General features: G+C 36.9%; 1 protein-coding gene across 1 annotated transcript in view; it reads right to left on the bottom strand.

The window, feature by feature from the left end:
- Window positions 1-18,791, bottom strand: part of LOC136041945 (uncharacterized) — a 58,037-nt gene that overhangs the window by 13,173 nt on the left and 26,073 nt on the right. Inside the window, exon 5 of the mRNA XM_065726759.1 lies at window positions 970-1,089. Within this exon, the coding sequence (XP_065582831.1) occupies window positions 970-1,089 (120 nt within the window). The remainder of the gene's footprint in view (window positions 1-969; window positions 1,090-18,791) is intronic.

Genomic DNA, 18,791 nt, shown 5'->3' with positions numbered 1-18,791 from the left:
ATAAATTTTTTTTTGTTCGTTTTGAAGTTTTTTGTACCCCCCTCCCCCCAAACAGAAACAAAATCCTAGATAAACCCATGCCCCATAGCGAACGAAGTGAGACTGAAAATGACAGAATAGGCTATACTAAAGTGGATGGTGAAAAAACCGTGTTCCTCAATTGACAATTTAAAAAAATATTGACATATTGACAAGTATTTGGAAATGATACGGAAATGATTTCAATCTGCTTAATATTCATTTCAGAATATACTATAGTTACTTTCGAAATTATGTTTACTAGAGCTGATTAAACTTTACAAAGTGTAGTAATAAATCAATGCTAAATGTATTAATTCAACCTTGGACATTCTTATGATAGTGACATTGTTTTATAGTTTTTTTTTTTGGGCAAAAGAACTTATTTGAAACAATAGACTGTTCAAGGTACCTCACACCCTCATTAGGGTTTAAGCAGAGCAGCCAAATCCATATACTCAACAACAGCTAGTTAGGGACTACAATCATCATTACAGGATGTCACAATTCCATGGTTTGATTCCAATTCCATTTCTGTGGTCTCAGTTTCCAAACCTAGTCATCATTTAACGACTGTAGTGTACCAGGCCGTATCCTGGTGGTTAGGGGTTTGAACCCCCCGAAATGTTTGTCTGACTCGTAAATAATGTAACAAAAATGAATATAAACGAATCTTTGATGCGTATTTCAAAGTTATTTGTGACCCACCCCTCATTCAAAAAAAAATTCTTTCGTAAATTCTTTTAAAAATTCTAATTCCCTTTTAAAGTGACCAAAAAGATTGGAGAACAACTAGACCCCCTCCCCCGTCCATTTTTTCCCAAAATCGTCCTATCAAAATTTTGTGATAGCCATTTTGCTCATCATAGTTGAAAGGCCCAATAACTATGCCTTTGGGTATGACAAGATAAAAAAAAAAATCTATTAGTTAGTGTGACATGTGGCTCATACCTGTAGTTCTTTTACATCTTTTTCAAGTTTGAGTCTTTCCGTCGTCTCAGCTTCCAAACGTTCAGTAGCTAAAACAGCCGTTGAATGTTCTTCAGCTAGATCATTGGTAAGTTCGCTCACCTGAAATTACAATTCAAAGGTTATCAAACTTGGTTGTTTGTTTTGCAGGCAGCAAAAAAAATCATGAATATGTTTCAACTTTACCCGTACAAACTCAAACACATACAACAGTTAGCTGGCATCACAACCCAGAAGAGGAACGGAAACTAGCTCCAACTGTAAGTGCAGATTAGGCCAATTCTTATCCATATTACAAGAAGAAGATGGACGGATATATTTCACGAAAGACCAACTCAAGAAAACACCCAGATACTTGCCAGGATAGTGAATCTGACAGAATTTCATGAGAGGTAATTGAATGCATTATCTGTAAGTCTGTTAAATATTTCGTCTACATACAAAGGTATTTATAGTTATATTATAACATTAGGGTTGTATCATAAAAATTACTGACACGATGCTTCATAGTTTTGGCAACCATTTTTTTTTTTTTTTAAATGCCGAGTTTTGCAATTGGTCTAAAGCTTTTTGCATTAGTCTTGTTTATAAACTTCGCAGCACAAATCTCCTAAATAAATGAATAAAACCATTAAATGGCGGTTCATAACATGAACAAGAATTTGGCCAGTATATTTAAGCATGTTTCTTGGCATTGAAACAAGGAAATTGGCAAAAATGTTTGAATCTAAGATACAGGTTCCTTACATCTAACTATACGATATGATTTTGAACATGGGTCAGATATATATATATATATATATATATATATATATATATATATATATATATATATATATATATATATATATATATAATTTAGTGAAAGTACTCAAATAACTACAAACCTCATCTTCTGACAAAACTTCACTTCCTCCATCCTCTGCTGCAGATTTAAATTCTTCAGAGCTACCACTTCTCTGTTTTTTCCAAGCTTTCCAACTAAATCGCCGTTCACTCTTTGCCCACTCTTCACTTTCATCATCCTCAGGATCATAAAAAGTCTCACCAAAAGCTGTTACGCTTTTACTCCTTGGTTTATAGTTTCCTACCTGTTTCCATTCTTCCATCACATGATCAGTCCGAGAAAGGAATTCTTTAACTGACTTGGTTAGTTTTGCACTAACTGTTTTGTCAAGCTTATGAGCAGGAGCAGTGCTGAAATGATGTTTGACGCCCACAGGACGCTTACGAGAGCCCATCAAAAAGCTCATTCCAGCATTGATGACAACACTTTCATTTTCATGAGTAGGAGCAACAGATTTAGAGCGAATGTCTTTAGACATTCTTGCACGCATAGACTGACTTAAAGATTCACTACAAAATTCCGAAGTAGGAAAAGCGGATAAAGCAAGAGACAGGCTCGGGTAGCAGCCAGTCTCATCACTAATAGATTTTTTCAATATTGATTTATTTATTTGATTGATTTTTCTCTTTACTTCTTCTGTTTTACTTTCATAAGAAGTGGACGGTTTACACAAATTATTTTCTAAAATATGTTTTCTGGTGTCAATTCCACTGTCAATTGAAGAAAATGAAGTACGGCTGTTACTTGAGGTTATCGGGGTAATTATTTCCGAACAATTCTCATGTGTGCAATCAAAGCTATCATTCCTCAAAGAGAAAGTTCCTGTTTGTCCTTCTGTCGATTCAGCGTATTTTGGTGCGTCTATTTTCGTTTCATTTGAAGTACTTGCTAGAGATGAGAGTTTATTTTTAATGAGAATAGGGGAACTACTTTCAGAAGCCTTTACATCAATCAAATTCTTGGACGGCTCAGCGTCTGAACAAAGTGGATCGGCTGCGACTGTCAATGTTTCTTTCTCACATTTTTCAGCTACCATAGGATTTAAATCAGAATTTTCATTAGTCAAAACGAAATTATTAAACGCCTTAGAGTCTATCTGGTTACATTTCTCATTTTTTGTAGAAAACGATAAAGGTTGCGAAATTAAATCGTCTATCAATAAAATATCATCTTTTGCAAGAGAAATATTTGGCTCTGTTTGTAATAAGGTTTCCCCTTCCTTTATCACGTTGGAATCACAATTTATAGTTTCTTTAGAAAGCAAACGTTTACTATCGTCTTTATTTTTACCTTTCTTATTATCAATTTTCTCCGATGCTTCATTTTTCGAGGAGCCAGTCGCCTTAATTCGAGGTTTTAAGTTCCCATTTTCCAAACCAACTGAATTTGATTTATTCACGGAGGTTTCAAAACATCTTTCGTGCAGCACATTTTTTCCTGTAGATTTTTCAGACTTTAAACTCTCTTGTCGAGAAAGAGATGATCCTTTTATATTGCGTGATAAGGAAGTAGATCTTGAAGTGAAACGCTCTGAGCTTGGTGCACGGCTGTTACTATTACGTGGAACTGAGGGAGAACGCCGAATTGAAATCACTTTGTTCTCTCCCGATTGTGATCGCTTATCACGCACCGTTCGAAGAGACTCCACTTGACGATCAACTAACTCATCATATTTATCAGCATAGCTCTTAGCTATAGGACTAGGTTCTCTTTTTTTGGTCAATTGGTCTCCCGATTTAGGCAAAAAAGAAGAGGTTCGAGTCGGTGTGTTTTCACGCCTCGAGACTGAAGAGTTAGAATAAACTGGGGGTTCTTTTGATTGGGGACGTCTCAAGCGCTGCAGAGTTTCAGTAAAAGTCTTTGTCACTGGACTGGATTCTCTTTTCTTTTTTCCTACATTTTTACCACAATCAGATGAGGAGCTGTCAGAGGCTAAATATCTAGCTCCACTTTCATTCTGTTGGATTTTTGGTTGCGTACCTTCAATCTTAGCGGCTGATGGAGGCATTAAATTTGCTTCCGCAGCCTCTTTATTTGTATTCAGTTTACCGTAACACTTTGATTCCATTAACTTTTCGACATGAGGCAGCGATGATGGTTTTTGCAATTGGGTAGTATCAGCTACTTCAGTTTCCGCCTTTACTAGTGGACTTTTATCCCTTTTCTTTGATTTTTGACCTTCAGCATCTCGAGAAACCGACAGAGACGGTCTAATCCCATTCTCTTGTTCACTGCTTCTAGTAGATGAACTAGACCTTTTAAGGGTAGTTACTTTAGAAAGACTTTTTGGTTTTGAAACACTAGCCGTCATATTTCCAGGACAAATTTCAGATATTACTTTAATATTTCTTGTATCTTGCTGAACACAAGCTGGTTCTGGATTTCTCTTTATTTGTACGATTTTCCCTGTACTGTTATTTTTTGCTTCAGAAAAATCCGGTTTCGGGTTCTGTGAAGAACGGCTCACTGATTTAAGCTGAACTCCAAATGGATTCGGTTTAAATGAGGTTTGCGGTGGCTGCGACACCTTCGGGAGAGGTCGCATCTTGCGTACTAGTCTTCCAGTTAGTTGAGATGAGCACAAACAAATTGTTCAAAATACACTGTTCAGAATAAAATTCATTGACGACAACCAAAGCACCTAGACAAAGTATTTTCCACTCTGTCTACTATAAATCAAGAGTTAATTGCAAGAAGTGAAGACGAGTCGCTGTTTTTAGTTTCTAAACATACAAGTAAAATCCAGTTTTAAAACAGAAAACAATTTACCAGAGATACACTCTTTGAAACTGAAAAGTATTGTTTTGAACCAATACCAAAAAAAATGTCACATACTACCTCGACCACCTAGCACTTGGAACTAACTTAATCTAGGTCGCTTTCAACCTGTTCACGTCTCTTTGGCACTTATCCACCCGGGGAATACAGAAATAATTGTTCTAGAGATTTACAACACCCTGCGGGAATCAAATCTGATGGAAAAACAAACTAATTTCTAGAAAATATGAATAACTTTCACTGGATAATACAAATAATTATTAGATGCACTACTGATTATGATCATCGGCCTACCATTTGGGGAAGATGGGACGGAGTAGCTATTAAACACATTAAGTCAAAATAATGCTTATAATAATAATAAATTATATAACGCTAATAGTTATTCAACGATTTTGGATTTCCACAGGGGTGGTTCACACACCTAGGCTATAGCAACTTAAATCTTAGTAGAAAACTGAAGGGATAGTCAAGATTCTATAGGAACTTTGGAAGATAACACACAAACTTTAGTATGCTCTTAACAATTCATAGAATATATATATAGAAATACTTAAAGAAATTTTTAACTAATTTTGGAGGTTCGAGAAATGTTGTCACAGCGCCATTTATTTTGAATTGTGTTTCTAATCGAGCGGATTCTTTAAAAAATTAGCCACATGGTAAAGATGAATTTTATAATTGTTTAGTTCATTCAGGTTTTTTGCAATGTGTTAATATTTGTGATTTGGTAAAATTTATAATATTTAGTTTACCTATTGTTGCTAAAAGGGAGGGATATATTAACAAGATAAGCTTGTCTTGGTTTTACTTGGTTGTTTTACATTTGCTGTTTTTTTTTGTTTTTTTTTTCATAGGCATGTATTTTGGGGGTGATACCTGACGCGGGGATGCCATGGATATTCTGTGGTAGCCACAACACTGTGCTGGGTAGAGAATTTAGAGTGGCGAAACCCTATATAGGCCAGTGTATTCTCCTGATGAGCCCTTATGTTGGGTGTTGCCTCTGAATTATTTGTCTATATTATTTTTTCTATTGTTCGGTAAATGACGACTTATACTTATTGACGACATGACTGCCTGTCCATGGATTATTCTTTATGGTTGATTGTGTGTGGCTATACTGTTTGACCTATGTGATTGTATGGACGAGTAGGGTTAAGGCCTCATTCAAGTGCTGGTCTATATTAATCACTAATTTAGGAAAACAGTCTTCCTTTTCTCCTTCTGTCTCTTTTTTTTTTTTTTTTTTTTTTTTTTTTTTTTTTTTTTTTTTTTTTTTTTTTTTTTTTTTTTTTTGTGTTTGTGCTGTAGCATTGGTGATTTCTCTTTTCATGATATATATATATATATATATATATATATATATATATATATATATATATATATATGTATATATATATGTATGTATATAAGTATATATGTATATGACCTATTAGACGATTGCAAATATGTATTCCGCTGGAGACATTCAAGGCTTGACTGCCTTGTGGCCAGTACCAAGAGTGGATATAACCTCTAGCAAAATGATACATCCGGTTATTGTCGCTGTTTTCTACACGTACATAAATTCACCTCCTTCAAAGTTTCCTCATAGTGTTCCCACCCACCGTCCGCCCGACAAGACAGATACGAAGGCTCAAAGCTCGACCCAACTATTTCATGGTTGAAACGCCAAGAACAGAGTAATTGAAGAACAACTTCGTTCGGCGTTTCACATTTAAAATCCGGTGATGGACCGACATAAAAGACTACCGGTAAATACGATACTTAAAAGTACCTGGCGTCACTGAATTAGGAATAAGAACAGAAGATGAAAAAGACGAGACATGGGAATCAGCAGTCACCTTCGTTTAAGACCAGGGTGGCCTAACCATATGGAAGATTTGTCAAAAGTACCAGCAAATCTCGAAAAGTAAAAACTTCGCAAAAACATCTATCGATAGGAATTCGCCTATTTTTGCCTCTAAACACCATATACAATACTAACACTACACACTAATCACTATATACTAACACTAAACACTATACAATACTCATATGTACTAAGTTTACATTTTTTATGAAAGGGAGTAGGGCTCATTATGTAGAACTTAGTCGAGCCTTTGTATATTAGCAGAACAAGCTGATGGGTTGTATTGAGGACTTTCAAGTCCATTTATTTTAGAGAAGGGGGGGGGGAGAATTACTCACAAAAAGCAGCGAATTGCATCTGGTTCTAGGTTCTCATCAGGTACGTAACATACCGACAAAAAGCATGACATTTATCATTTTTTATTGAAAGAGCAAAGAAATTAACCGATATACTATTCTACTAAGTGGGTACAATGCCAGTCTGGCTTTATAAATCGCTTTAATATATATATATATATATATATATATATATATATATATATATATATATATATATATATATATATATATATATATATATATATATATATATATATATATATATATATATTTATAAATAGCTTTAATATGTAAATTGGACAAAAGCTTTTTTTTTATCAAAAATAGTGCCTAAGTTATGCAGTCAAATCTTTAAATTCAAGAGGAAAACAAATGTCCGTGGAGTTTGAATTACGAGTGTATTTTGGGGATATATATCAGGTAATCCATAGGAAGGTCATTAGGATATACTTAACTTTGATTTATGTATCTGTATTTTATGTCATTTTTAAAGAAATCATTTAATTAGAAAAGTACTCTTCTAAGAATTTACCGATATCAACGTCTCTACCTTATGAACTATGCGATCCGTTAATAAGCCAAATTCTGCAATTACTTAATTATTATACGTATTTGAGCATATATACCACTAAAAAAAAAGAAAAAAGGATACGGCGTTAGACTTTACAGTCCCTACCCAGTGTGCTGATCTCCGTTTCTTGGCCCTTAATCCAGGAAGTTGGGGGCCAACCATCCTGTGCTTTCGCACACCTTTACTGTTTACCTTCCCCAGATATCTCAAAGTACCCATTTAGAGCTGGGTCGACTCTGGCTAAGCTTACAGAGTCACGCCACTGACCCCCGTCCCAAACCAAACAATTGGGTACACTGGGAATCGAACCTGTATCCTCTCAGACATAGGGAATCCAGCGCACCAATCCACTCGGCCAGGACGGCTCAAATATATATCAATAGTTCTACTACTAATGACCCACTGCGGCACCAAACCGTCTAAGGCCAACACAGCTAAGCTCACTCCTCCTCCTCCATCCTAGCATTTTCAAAGTCTCCCTCTTTGCACCCAACCAGGGAGTTCCTATTTCCTTTAAATCTTCCCTTGCGACATACTTCCACTTAAAATTCGGGCGACGTGCTTTTCGTTTGGCTCTAGACGGATGGCCGACAAGTAAAATCTTTGGCAATCTGTCATTCTCCATCCACAGAACGTACCCTAGCCATCTCAACCTTTCTCTCATTATAGCCCCTGAAATCATGATTGAACCATACTTTCGTGCAGCCTACTTTTTGAGATACGGTCAGTTAGTTGAGTACCCAAAACAATCGGTAGGGGATTTCTCTGGAAAATGTAGCAAGACTTTCTCCATTTTTTTGGAGCGCCCAAGCTTCAGAACCATACTTAATCACTATCATCATTGTAGCTTCCAATATTCTAATCTTGGTTCGCAGACCTATCTTCCTATTCGTCCAATTTTTTTCAGCTGTGAAAAACTCCCTAGGCCTCGACTATTCTATTCTTATTTATCTAACACCTTCACTGAACCCACCGTCTTTACTGACAATACTACCTAGGTAAGTTAAGCTATCCACATGATCGATCTTCCAATTACCCAAGATCACCTTTTCACCTTCACTCATTCCTAGTCTTAACTACTTAGTCTTCTTAATTTTATTTTCTAACCAATTCTTGCACCCTGAACTCGCAAAACCCCTGAAAGTTTGTTCATGTTTCTAACAGTTTCATCTAGGATGCTTAAATTATCACCATAATCTAAGCCCAGAAGAATTTTATTTCCCTATTTGATTTTGAGTTCTCCCATTGTCTTTGCTGCGCTCCTTAGGACAAAATTCATCGAAATGATCCATCAAAATGGTTACAAAACATAACCCCACTTAACACCAGATTTAACACGAAACCAACAATTAACCACGCTTCTCATATTCCACGTTTAATGTATTTGTCTGGTTTTTCATACAAGGATAAGACCTTGGCTGAAACTCTTCTACCAGCAGAATCAAATGCTTGCTCATAATCTATATATCTGGTGACTAAAGGTTTTTGATGACTCAGACACATCTCCATTATTGATCAAAGAGTGAAATTTAGTCGACACATCCTCTACCCTTCCTAAAACCACACTGTTTTTTTCTCAAAACTTTATCTACATTCTCTCTAAGTCTAAAAAGTGTCATCATAATAAGTAATTTACTGAACTACAGAATTCAGGCAAGTACCTCTATAGTTACAACACTCTTTTACCATCTTTTTTATAGACGAGTTCAATTAGAGCTTTTCTAAAATCACTAGGTAATTCTCCCTGTTAAAAAAACCTATTCAAAATCTTCAATAACTATTTCTAGCCTCATAACCACCATATTTAAGTAATCTACCCTACTAACAGCACCTGGGCCTTATTATTTTTTTTTTATCCTTTTAGTACTGTCACTAATTCTTCCTCACACCATAAATAAATAAACCTTTTTTATAGAAGGGTTTAATAAGAATTTTTTCTAAAATCACTAGGTTATTCCCCTTGTTCAAAAATCCTATTCATAATCTTCAATAGCTTGTGTCTGACCTCATAACCACCATATTTAAGTTATCTACCGCACTAACAGCACCTGGGCCTTATTATTATTTTTAATCCTTTTAGTACTGTCACTAATTCTTCCTCAAACCATAAATAAATAAACCTTTTTTATAGAAGGGTTTAATAAGAGTTATTTTCTAAAATCACTAGGTAATTCCCCTTGTTCAAAAATCCTATTCATAATCTTCAATAGCTTGTGTCTGACCTTATAACCACCATATTTAAGTCATCTACCCCACTAACAGCACCTGGGCCTTATTATTTTTTTTAGTCCTTTTAGTACTGTCACTAATTCTTCCTCACACCGTAAATAAATAAACCTTTTTTTATAGAAGGGTTTAATAGGAGTTTTTTTTCTAAAATCACTAGGTAATTCCCCTTGTTCAAAAATCCTATTCATAATCTTCAATATCTTGTGTCTGACCTCATAACCACCATATTAAAGTCATCTACCACACTAACAGCACCTAGGACCTTACTATTATGGCACTTGTTATCTACTAAGTGACATATAGCGATCGCAAATTCTGTCGGTCTGTCTGTCAGTCCCGGTTTTGCTACTTTAGGCACTTCCAGGTAAGCTAGGACGGTGAAATTTGGCAGGCGTGGAACCGGACCACATTAAATTAAAAATTGTCGTTTCCCCGATTCGACCATCTGGGGAGTGGGGGGACGGTTAGATCGAAAAAATTAGAAAAAATTAGGTGTTTTTAATTAGAGAACGGGTGATCAGATCTTAATGAAATTAAACAGAAAAAAACAACTTTTTTAAATAAAAGTACGGAGCAAGATTAAAACTTAAAACGAACAGAAATTACTCCGTATATGAAAGGGGCTTTTCCTCCTCAACGCCCCGCTCTTTACGCTAAAGTTTGAATCTTTCTCTTAACTCTACTTTTTGAAAGAGTAAGAATATACTTTTTAAAAGAATATTATATATATATATATATATATATATATATATATATATATATATATATATATATATATATATATATATATATATATATATATATATAATATTCTGAAAAATTAGAAAAAATGAGTTATTTTTAACTTACGAAGGAGTGATCGGATCTTGATGAAATTTGATGTTTGGAATGGATATCGAGTCTCGGAGCTCATTTTGAAATCCCAACCGGTTCCGGTGACATAGGGGGGGTTGGGGGGGGGGCTAAAATCTTGGAAAACGCTTAGAGTGGAGGGGCCGGGATGAAACTTGGTGGGAAAAATAATCACAAGTCCTAGATACGTGAATGACATAGCCAGAACGGATCCGCTCTATTTGGGGGAGTTGGGGCGATTAATTCTGAAAAAATGAGGTATTTATAACTTACGAAGGAGTGATCGGATCTATATGAAATTTCATATTTAGAAGGACCTCGTAACTCATATCTCTTATTTGAAATCCCGACCGGATCCAGTGTCATTGGGGGGGGGCAGAAATCTTGGAAAACGCTTAAAGCGGAGAAATCAGGATGAAACTTGGTAGGAAGAATAAGCACAAGTCCAAGATACGTGACTGACATAACCGGACCGAATCCTCTCTCTTTGGTGGAGTTGGGGGGGGGGGGAGTAATTCGGAAAATTAGAAAAAATGAGTTATTTTTAACTTACGAAGGAGTGATCGGATCTTGATGAAATTTGATGTTTGGAATGGATATCGAGTCTCGGAGCTCATTTTGAAATCCCAACCGGTTCCGGTGACATAGGGGAGGGTTGGGGGGGGGCTAAAATCTTGGAAAACGCTTAGAGTGGAGGGGCCGGGATGAAACTTGGTGGGAAAAATAATCACAAGTCCTAGATACGTGAATGACATAGCCAGAACGGATCCGCTCTCTTTGGGGGAGTTGGGGCGATTAATCCTGAAAAAATTAGAAAAAATGAGGTATTTATAACTTACGAAGGAGTGATCGGATCTATATGAAATTTCATATTTAGAAGGACCTCGTAACTCATATCTCTTATTTGAAATCCCGACCGGATCCAGTGTCATTGGGGGGGGGGGGGCAGAAATCTTAGAAAACACTTAAAGCGGAGAGATCAGGATGAAACTTGGTAGGAAGAATAAGCACAAGCCCAAGATACGTGACTGACATAACCGGACCGAATCCTCTCTCTTTGGTGGAGTTGGGGGGGGGGGGGAGTAATTCGGAAAATTAGAAAAAATGAGATATTTGTAACTTACGAGCGGGTGAGCAGATCTTAATGGAATTTGATATTTAGAAGGATCTTGTGCTTTAGAACTCTATTTTTAAATCCCGACCAGATCCGGTGACATTTGGGGGAGTTGAAAGGGGAAACTGGATTTCTTGGTAAACGTGAAAATCAAGGTTGATCAAGGAATGGGTGATCGGATCTTAATGAAACTTGATATATAGACGAATCTCATGTCTCAGATGCTCCATTTTCTACTCGAATCGGATCCGGGGACATAGAGGGTTGGAGGTGGGAACCAGAAATCTTGGAAAACGCTTAGAGTGGAAAGTTCGGGATGAAACTTGATGGGAAAAATAAGCACAAGTTATAGATATGAGATTGACATAATTGGAACTGATCCGTTCTCTTTGTGGGAGTTGGGGTTGTTAATTTGGAAAAATTTGAAAAATTGAGGTATTTTTAACATAAGAAAGGTGACCGAATCTAAATGAAATTTGATATTTAGAAGCAACTCCTGTCTCAGAGCTCTTATTTTAAATCCCGATCAGATCTGATTACATTGGGGGGAGTTGGAGGGGGAAACCGGAAATCTTGGAAAACGCTTATAAATGTCATAAACATGTTATTGACATAACCAGACTGGATCCGCTCTCTTTGAGGGAGTTAGGGGGTGGTGTTCAGGTGCTTTGGCGAGTTTGGTGCTTCTGTACGTGCTAGGACGACGAAAATTTGGTAGGCGTGTCAGGAAGCTGCACAAATTGACTTGATAAAGTCGTTTCCCCGATTCGACCATCAAAGGGGCTGAAGGGAGAGGAAAAATTAGTAAAACTGAGGTATTTTTAACTTACAAGTGGCTGATCGGTTCTTAATGAATGTTGATATTTAGAAGGACCTCGTGACTCAGAGCTCTTATTTTAAATCCCTACCGGCATTCAGCCTCTGATCCTTCTTTTAAAGCAATCATATCAATAATTCTTGTCCCCTTCTCCTCTCTTTGAAAAGTAAAGCATTTTTACTAATATTTTCATAGCTGCGTTTCTAAATTTCTTCCCTAAGACATCAACAGCAGCTTCACGAACTATTTTGCTGAAATTGTTTAATCCATCATCTATATAGTCAAACTTCAAACTCTCCAGTTTAGTATTCAACTGTTCCTGGAAAGTCTGTGAAATTGTCATCCTGGAGTCCACCAACGTGATAACTTCCAAGGAGGGAGTTACTCTTCCTATATTTCAGCTTTATTTAAATAAATTTCCTGTATTTAAGTGAAACCCAAAATGAACAAAAATTAAAATAAATAACAAACTCACTCTGACTCAAACTAAAAAATGGCTGAAACTAGAGGAGTAGGGCCCCACAATTTCTAAAGACCAGAACATAGTTTGCACATCACTGAAAACAAAATACATTTAAAATGTTTCCTCTATTTTTAGCTTTAATAAATGCTAAATCATGATGACTTTCAGGATTGAATATCAATATATATATAGGCTGTATTGAACTGTCAATCCACATTCAGTAGTTTTTTTTCGGTGATCTAGGCTATGACTGTGATTATATATATATATATATATATATATATATATATATATATATATATATATATATATATATATATATATATATATATATATATATCATGAAAAGAGAAATCACCAATGCAACAGCACAAAAAAAAGAAAAAAAAAGAGAGACAGAAGGAGAAAAGGAAGACTGTTTTCCTAAACTAGTGATTAATATAGACCAGCACTTGAATGAGGCCTTAACCCTACTCATCCATACAATCACATAGGTCAAACAGCATAGCCACACACAATCAACCATAAAGAATAATCCATGGACAGGCAGTCATGTCGTCAATAAGTATAAGTCGTCATTTACCAAACAATAGAAAAAATAATATAGACAAATAATTCAGAGGCAACACCCAACATAAGGGCTCATCAGGAGAATACACTGGCCTATATAGGGTTTCACCACTCTAAATTCTCTACCCAGCACAGTGTTATGGCTACCACAGAATATCCATGGCATCCCCGCGTCAGGTATCACCCCCAAAATACATGCCTATGAAAAAAAAAAAACAGCAAATGTAAAACAACCAAGTAAAACCAAAACAAGCTTATCCTGTTAATATATCCCTCCCTTTAGCAACAATAGGTAAACTAAATATTATAAATTTTACCAAATCACAAATATTAACACATTGCAAAAAACCTGAATGAACTAAACAATTATAGAATTCATCTTTACCATGTGGCTACTTTTTAAGAAAATCCGCTCAATTAGAAACACAATTCAAAATAAATGGCGCTGTGACAACATTTCTCAAACCTCCGAAATTAGTTGAAAATTTCTTTAAGTATTTCTAGATAATTCTTTTGATATTTATTTAAAAGTTCGTTATAATCAGAACTAAATTTTTTAAATTGCCAAGTTAATTTATTTGCAGAAAGACCTCTTGATATCAATTTTTGGCTGAAGATTTTACATCTATTTTTAAAATCAATATTATTACTACAAATCCTTGCATAGCGAAGTAACTGTGAGAAAAACGCTGAATATGTGATATTATATTATATATACATATATGTATAAACCATTAGCATAATATTTGTAGGCATGAATATATAATGAGTCGGAGGTAATAGGCTTGGGACTTTCAGTGCGGAATTTCGACTCTTGTTGATAGAAGAGCGCTGCCAAAGGTTGAAAACCACGTTGCGACCAAGATGGGCCCAGTACCCAGGATTGCACACAGCCTACATTCATACTAGAGGTCCCAGTGACGTCTTGCTGTCCGGTAGTAAGCCGGCTTAAGCGTTTCGCTGTAGACTTGAGAAGATATGCTGCTCCCCGTCCTGCACTGGTATTCGGGATCATTGCTTTTCCTGAGGCCAAAACAAATTAAATGATTTAAAGAACACGAAAATTGGAAGTTGGAATGTTATGACGTTAAAAAATGACGATCGTATCAACATTTAGACTGACGAATTCAGACGATTCGAACTAAACTTATTAGGAGTTTCAAGAACTCATATCACAGGGGTAAGAAGCATGAAATTAGGTAATATAGAATTTCTTTACTCAGGCAGGAAGGATGTGGTACATAGACAGGGAGTAGGGCTTATGATGAATAAGGAAGCTGCTAAGTCTTGTTTAGGCTGGGAAGGTATTAATAATAGTATACTAATTGCTCTTTTAAATCAAATAGTCCACAGAGACTATTTGATTTCGCAATTTCTTGCCGTTGATAATACCACCACAGCAGTAGAGGCGAGACCTCTCTTTTATTAGTGATTTAATAGCTGGAGAGATCCACGGTTTGTCGCATTCACTAACAACATATGATTTTGTTGTAAAGATCTCTAGGTTTTACAATATCAAGTGGCGTTGAAATCGGAAGCTGCTAATTGCTTTTTTTTTCACAAATTCTTGCATGTAAATAAAAATCAAATACTACGGCTCAGCATTGAAAATCGATGTGAAAAAAGGCACAAATGAGTTGGTGTAACGATTAGTTCGTACTTTATGCGGTGGAAGTATGTTTAGTAACCGAGTTCGACTATTGGGAGGGGCTGGTTCGGGTATTAGTGATCGGTGGCTCGTATTGGCTAGGACGGATTTTCCAAATTGTAGAATCAGGTGTTCAAGCCAGACTTTAGGTGTAGATAAATTTAATTTCGCTAGATCATAAGGTATGTCTCGGTTTCGGAGTATAATCCTTGTTGCTCTTTTCTGGGCGGACTCTATGTCGCGTAATAGGTATGCCGTGTGGATAGCAGATAGACCCCACACCGGGCTCACGTACTCGGGCAACGGGTAAACATAACACATGTAGGCATGGAAAAGACTTTCAGCATCACACCCGAAACGCCTCATTTTGGTAAGTGTCTGAAGGCTTGCAGTAGCCTTGTGGACGGTTAAATTAATATGGGCACTGAAACTGCAGTCACTAGTGAAAAATAATCCTAAGATTTTCATTTCGTTCACAATCGGGAAACGGAATAGAGGCATATCTATACTCTGCTTCAGAGGGTTGAAACGAATTACCTTCACTTGGCTACGTTGACGGTAAGGTCATGACTTGAGCATTCGGTCTTTAGAAAATCAAATAAATGGTCTGAAAATTCCTTTGTTATGATAGTATTTTTGACTAGGTAAGCGAGCAATATGGATAGACCATCTACAAACTTGTAACGGTCGTCGCGATAACTAAGCAGGGAGTTAATTACAGCCAGGAAAATTATTCCAGCTAGTTTCGCACCTTGTGGGAACCCGCAAAAAGTATATGACCCTGATGAATCCGAATTGTTTTCGTGGAGTGCTTAGACTTTTTGTTTTCAACAGCTAAGAAGTCAAACACAAGGCCAAGGGTGCGTCGTTTGGCACCCATTTCCGGAAGATTCATGCCTGTGGTCAGGTGGCGGATTAGGTCAAAAGCCTTTCTGAAATCCACTGCGCAAATGTCGACAAGACAGCTATCTTTTTCGAGCCGTTGGAAGACGTACGCAAACATCCGTACTAGGTAGATTCTAGTGCTACACTTGGGGAGTCCATTATACAGGAATTTATCAATACGCCCATGAATTTGTTTCAGAAGAAACTTGAGTATGAGGGACTCAGCTACTTTCGCCAAACAAGGTGTAAGTGAGATCGAGCGGAGATCGTCGCATGTACTAGGAGGGCGCTTTTTAGGAGTAACTTTGATATAGGTCCGTTTCCACTGGGACGGGAAATAGCCGGAAGTAAAACACTCGTTTACGATGATGAACAGTGGTAATGCTATGACAGCTACATATTCAAGTAGCAATTTGACAGGTAATTCACCAGGGTATGAAAATGCATACGGTTTAATCTTACGTAATTCAATGTAAACGTCAAACTCACTTGCAAATATGCCGCTCTCAGGCTCACATTTTTCAAGTATGGTGGACTTTTCATCAGCCGTAATGGATGGATAGGTAGTGCAGATCGTGGTGAGGAATTTGCTAACTTCTTTTGCACCGATGAAAGATCCATCAGCACTGCTGATATTTTTACTGCTGTCAGGAGCTTCGCCGGCCACTTTTTTCACGTTGTACCACTTTTTGGGGTCTGAAATAAGTATCTGGTAGGGCATGGTTTCACAACCGTAGCGAGCTTTAGCTTTCTTTACTAAAGAGACCATTTTATTTCAAAATTTCTTGCCGTTGACAATATCACCACAGCAGTAGAGGAAAGACCTCTCTTTTATTAGTGATTTAACAGCTAGAGACATCCATGGTTTGTCGTTTTCATCTACAACAAATGAATTTGTTGTAAAGATCTCTAGGTATTTACAGTATAAAGTGGCCTTGAAATCGGATACCATAGCATCTAACAGCTTGTTACTGTGCACTTCGGGGAAGTCACACATGCCGATCCATCGACCGTATTCACAGATGTTCGGATCCATACAAGGACGCACAGTGACACGGGATAGTTTGGGCTTTGGAAAGGACTCTCTTGCTTTCCAAAGAATTGCGATGTGGTCTGACATGCCAACGGGACCAAGAGAAAACGAAGGGGGAGTAACAATCATCACAGGTTGTGATTATAAGGCCCAATATGCTCCCCGAAGAATGGGTAGGTATGTGCACTACTTGTTTTAAAGACAAACAAGATGATAACCAACTCTTCTTGGTCTGGTTAAAGTCTCCTCCTATAATAAAAGCTGGGGTAATGTATATACTTCTCAGGTGATCAATAGTCGTTTGGAGGTGGAGAACCAAGTCACCCCGGTTTCTGGAACTTTGTGGGTAATATAGTGAAGCGACTATAATACAAGAAAAAACAACGGAAAAGAGATTTTGGTTTGCAAATAGCTCAAAATACTTCATGAGCTGGATCAAAAACTCCAGTAATAATTTGCAGGGGATGTCTTTCCATTGAACAAGGCAACACCTCCACCTAGTATATGTTCACCTCGATCAACACATTGTGCTCAGGAAAATTTCGTAGCCTGCTATATGACCTGATGACCTATCAAGATTCCACGCTTCTGTAACTGCGATAACTGGGATACGGATGTTTGACGGATGATAACTTCAAATTCTTCCATTTTGTTACATAATGACTGGCAGTTTATAACGAGAAAATTTGGCATTCTATTTTTCTAATTAAAATTCACTGACCTTAATAGGGGGGGGGGGCTGAACACTACTAGCCGAACATACCAGAGCTTGATTGAAAGGAATAATAGATGGCATATTGGCATTTATTGGGTAATCTATCTCAACAAGAATAGGTTGACGGGGTTAAGTTTTTGAAGCGTGACTGGTTGTTCTTAATGACACGATAACTGGGATCATCCGTTGAGTTCGTTTAGTGCCCCGCTTGTGGGATCGATTCCGCTTCATACACTTATAAAGGAGCTCTTCGAGCAGTGGTCTGTCAGCTGGTGTTCTTCCGAGCAAATTTAATACTTATTGATTATGTTATGGTCAAACGGAGACTGAAAGGATCAATACAAGATACTAGGGTATACAGGAGTGCTGTTATTGATTTTGAAAGTAAAGATCATCATCTAGCATTGTCTAGGGTTAACTTAAAGCTAAAATTTTGGAAGGGTAACTACCTCCCTGGAAATTATGATGTTGGTAGACTCCAGAATAAGATTTAAGAGAAACTTTCCAGAAACAGTTGAATACTAAACTTGACAGTTTAGAATTTGACATCAGAATTTGATGTGGAAGATGGACGGAACAATTTTAGAAAAACGATTTGTGAAGTTGCTGATGGTGTCATAGGCAAGATAGTTAAGACCGCACCTAGGAATATTGGTGAAAAAACTGCATGTTTAATACAGAGGAGAAGGGGTTTGTAAAACCATTATCTGAGCGATAGATCATTTGAAAGCAAAATAATGTAAAGAAAGCGGAGAAATAACTAAAATATGAACTGAGGAGGCGTGAAATGGAAGCCAGGGATAAGATTAGGCAATCCAGACTTATCCCTTTTAAAGATTGGAACAGGGCCACAATTAATGATAAGGAAGGAGTTAAAGAAGGATGGGTGGGCAATTTTGAGAATGTGCTAAACCGAGATAGATTTGCAGGAAAAGATATAGAGGAAATGAAAAATGAAAAAGTCTGTGATACCTTGAACGTGAATAAAGATTTGTTTTTGGGAAAGAATGAGCTACTGTACTGAAAGGATTAAAAAATAATGGCGGCTCGGAGGTTAGAAATATGGAACTGAAGATTATGAATATGATT

The sequence above is a fragment of the Artemia franciscana genome, unplaced genomic scaffold (assembly GCF_032884065.1).
Source record: "Artemia franciscana unplaced genomic scaffold, ASM3288406v1 PGA_scaffold_51, whole genome shotgun sequence".
Lineage (NCBI taxonomy): Eukaryota > Metazoa > Arthropoda > Branchiopoda > Anostraca > Artemiidae > Artemia > Artemia franciscana.
The sequence above is the reverse complement of the archived record's forward strand: the minus strand, read 5'-3'. Positions and strand labels throughout refer to the sequence as shown.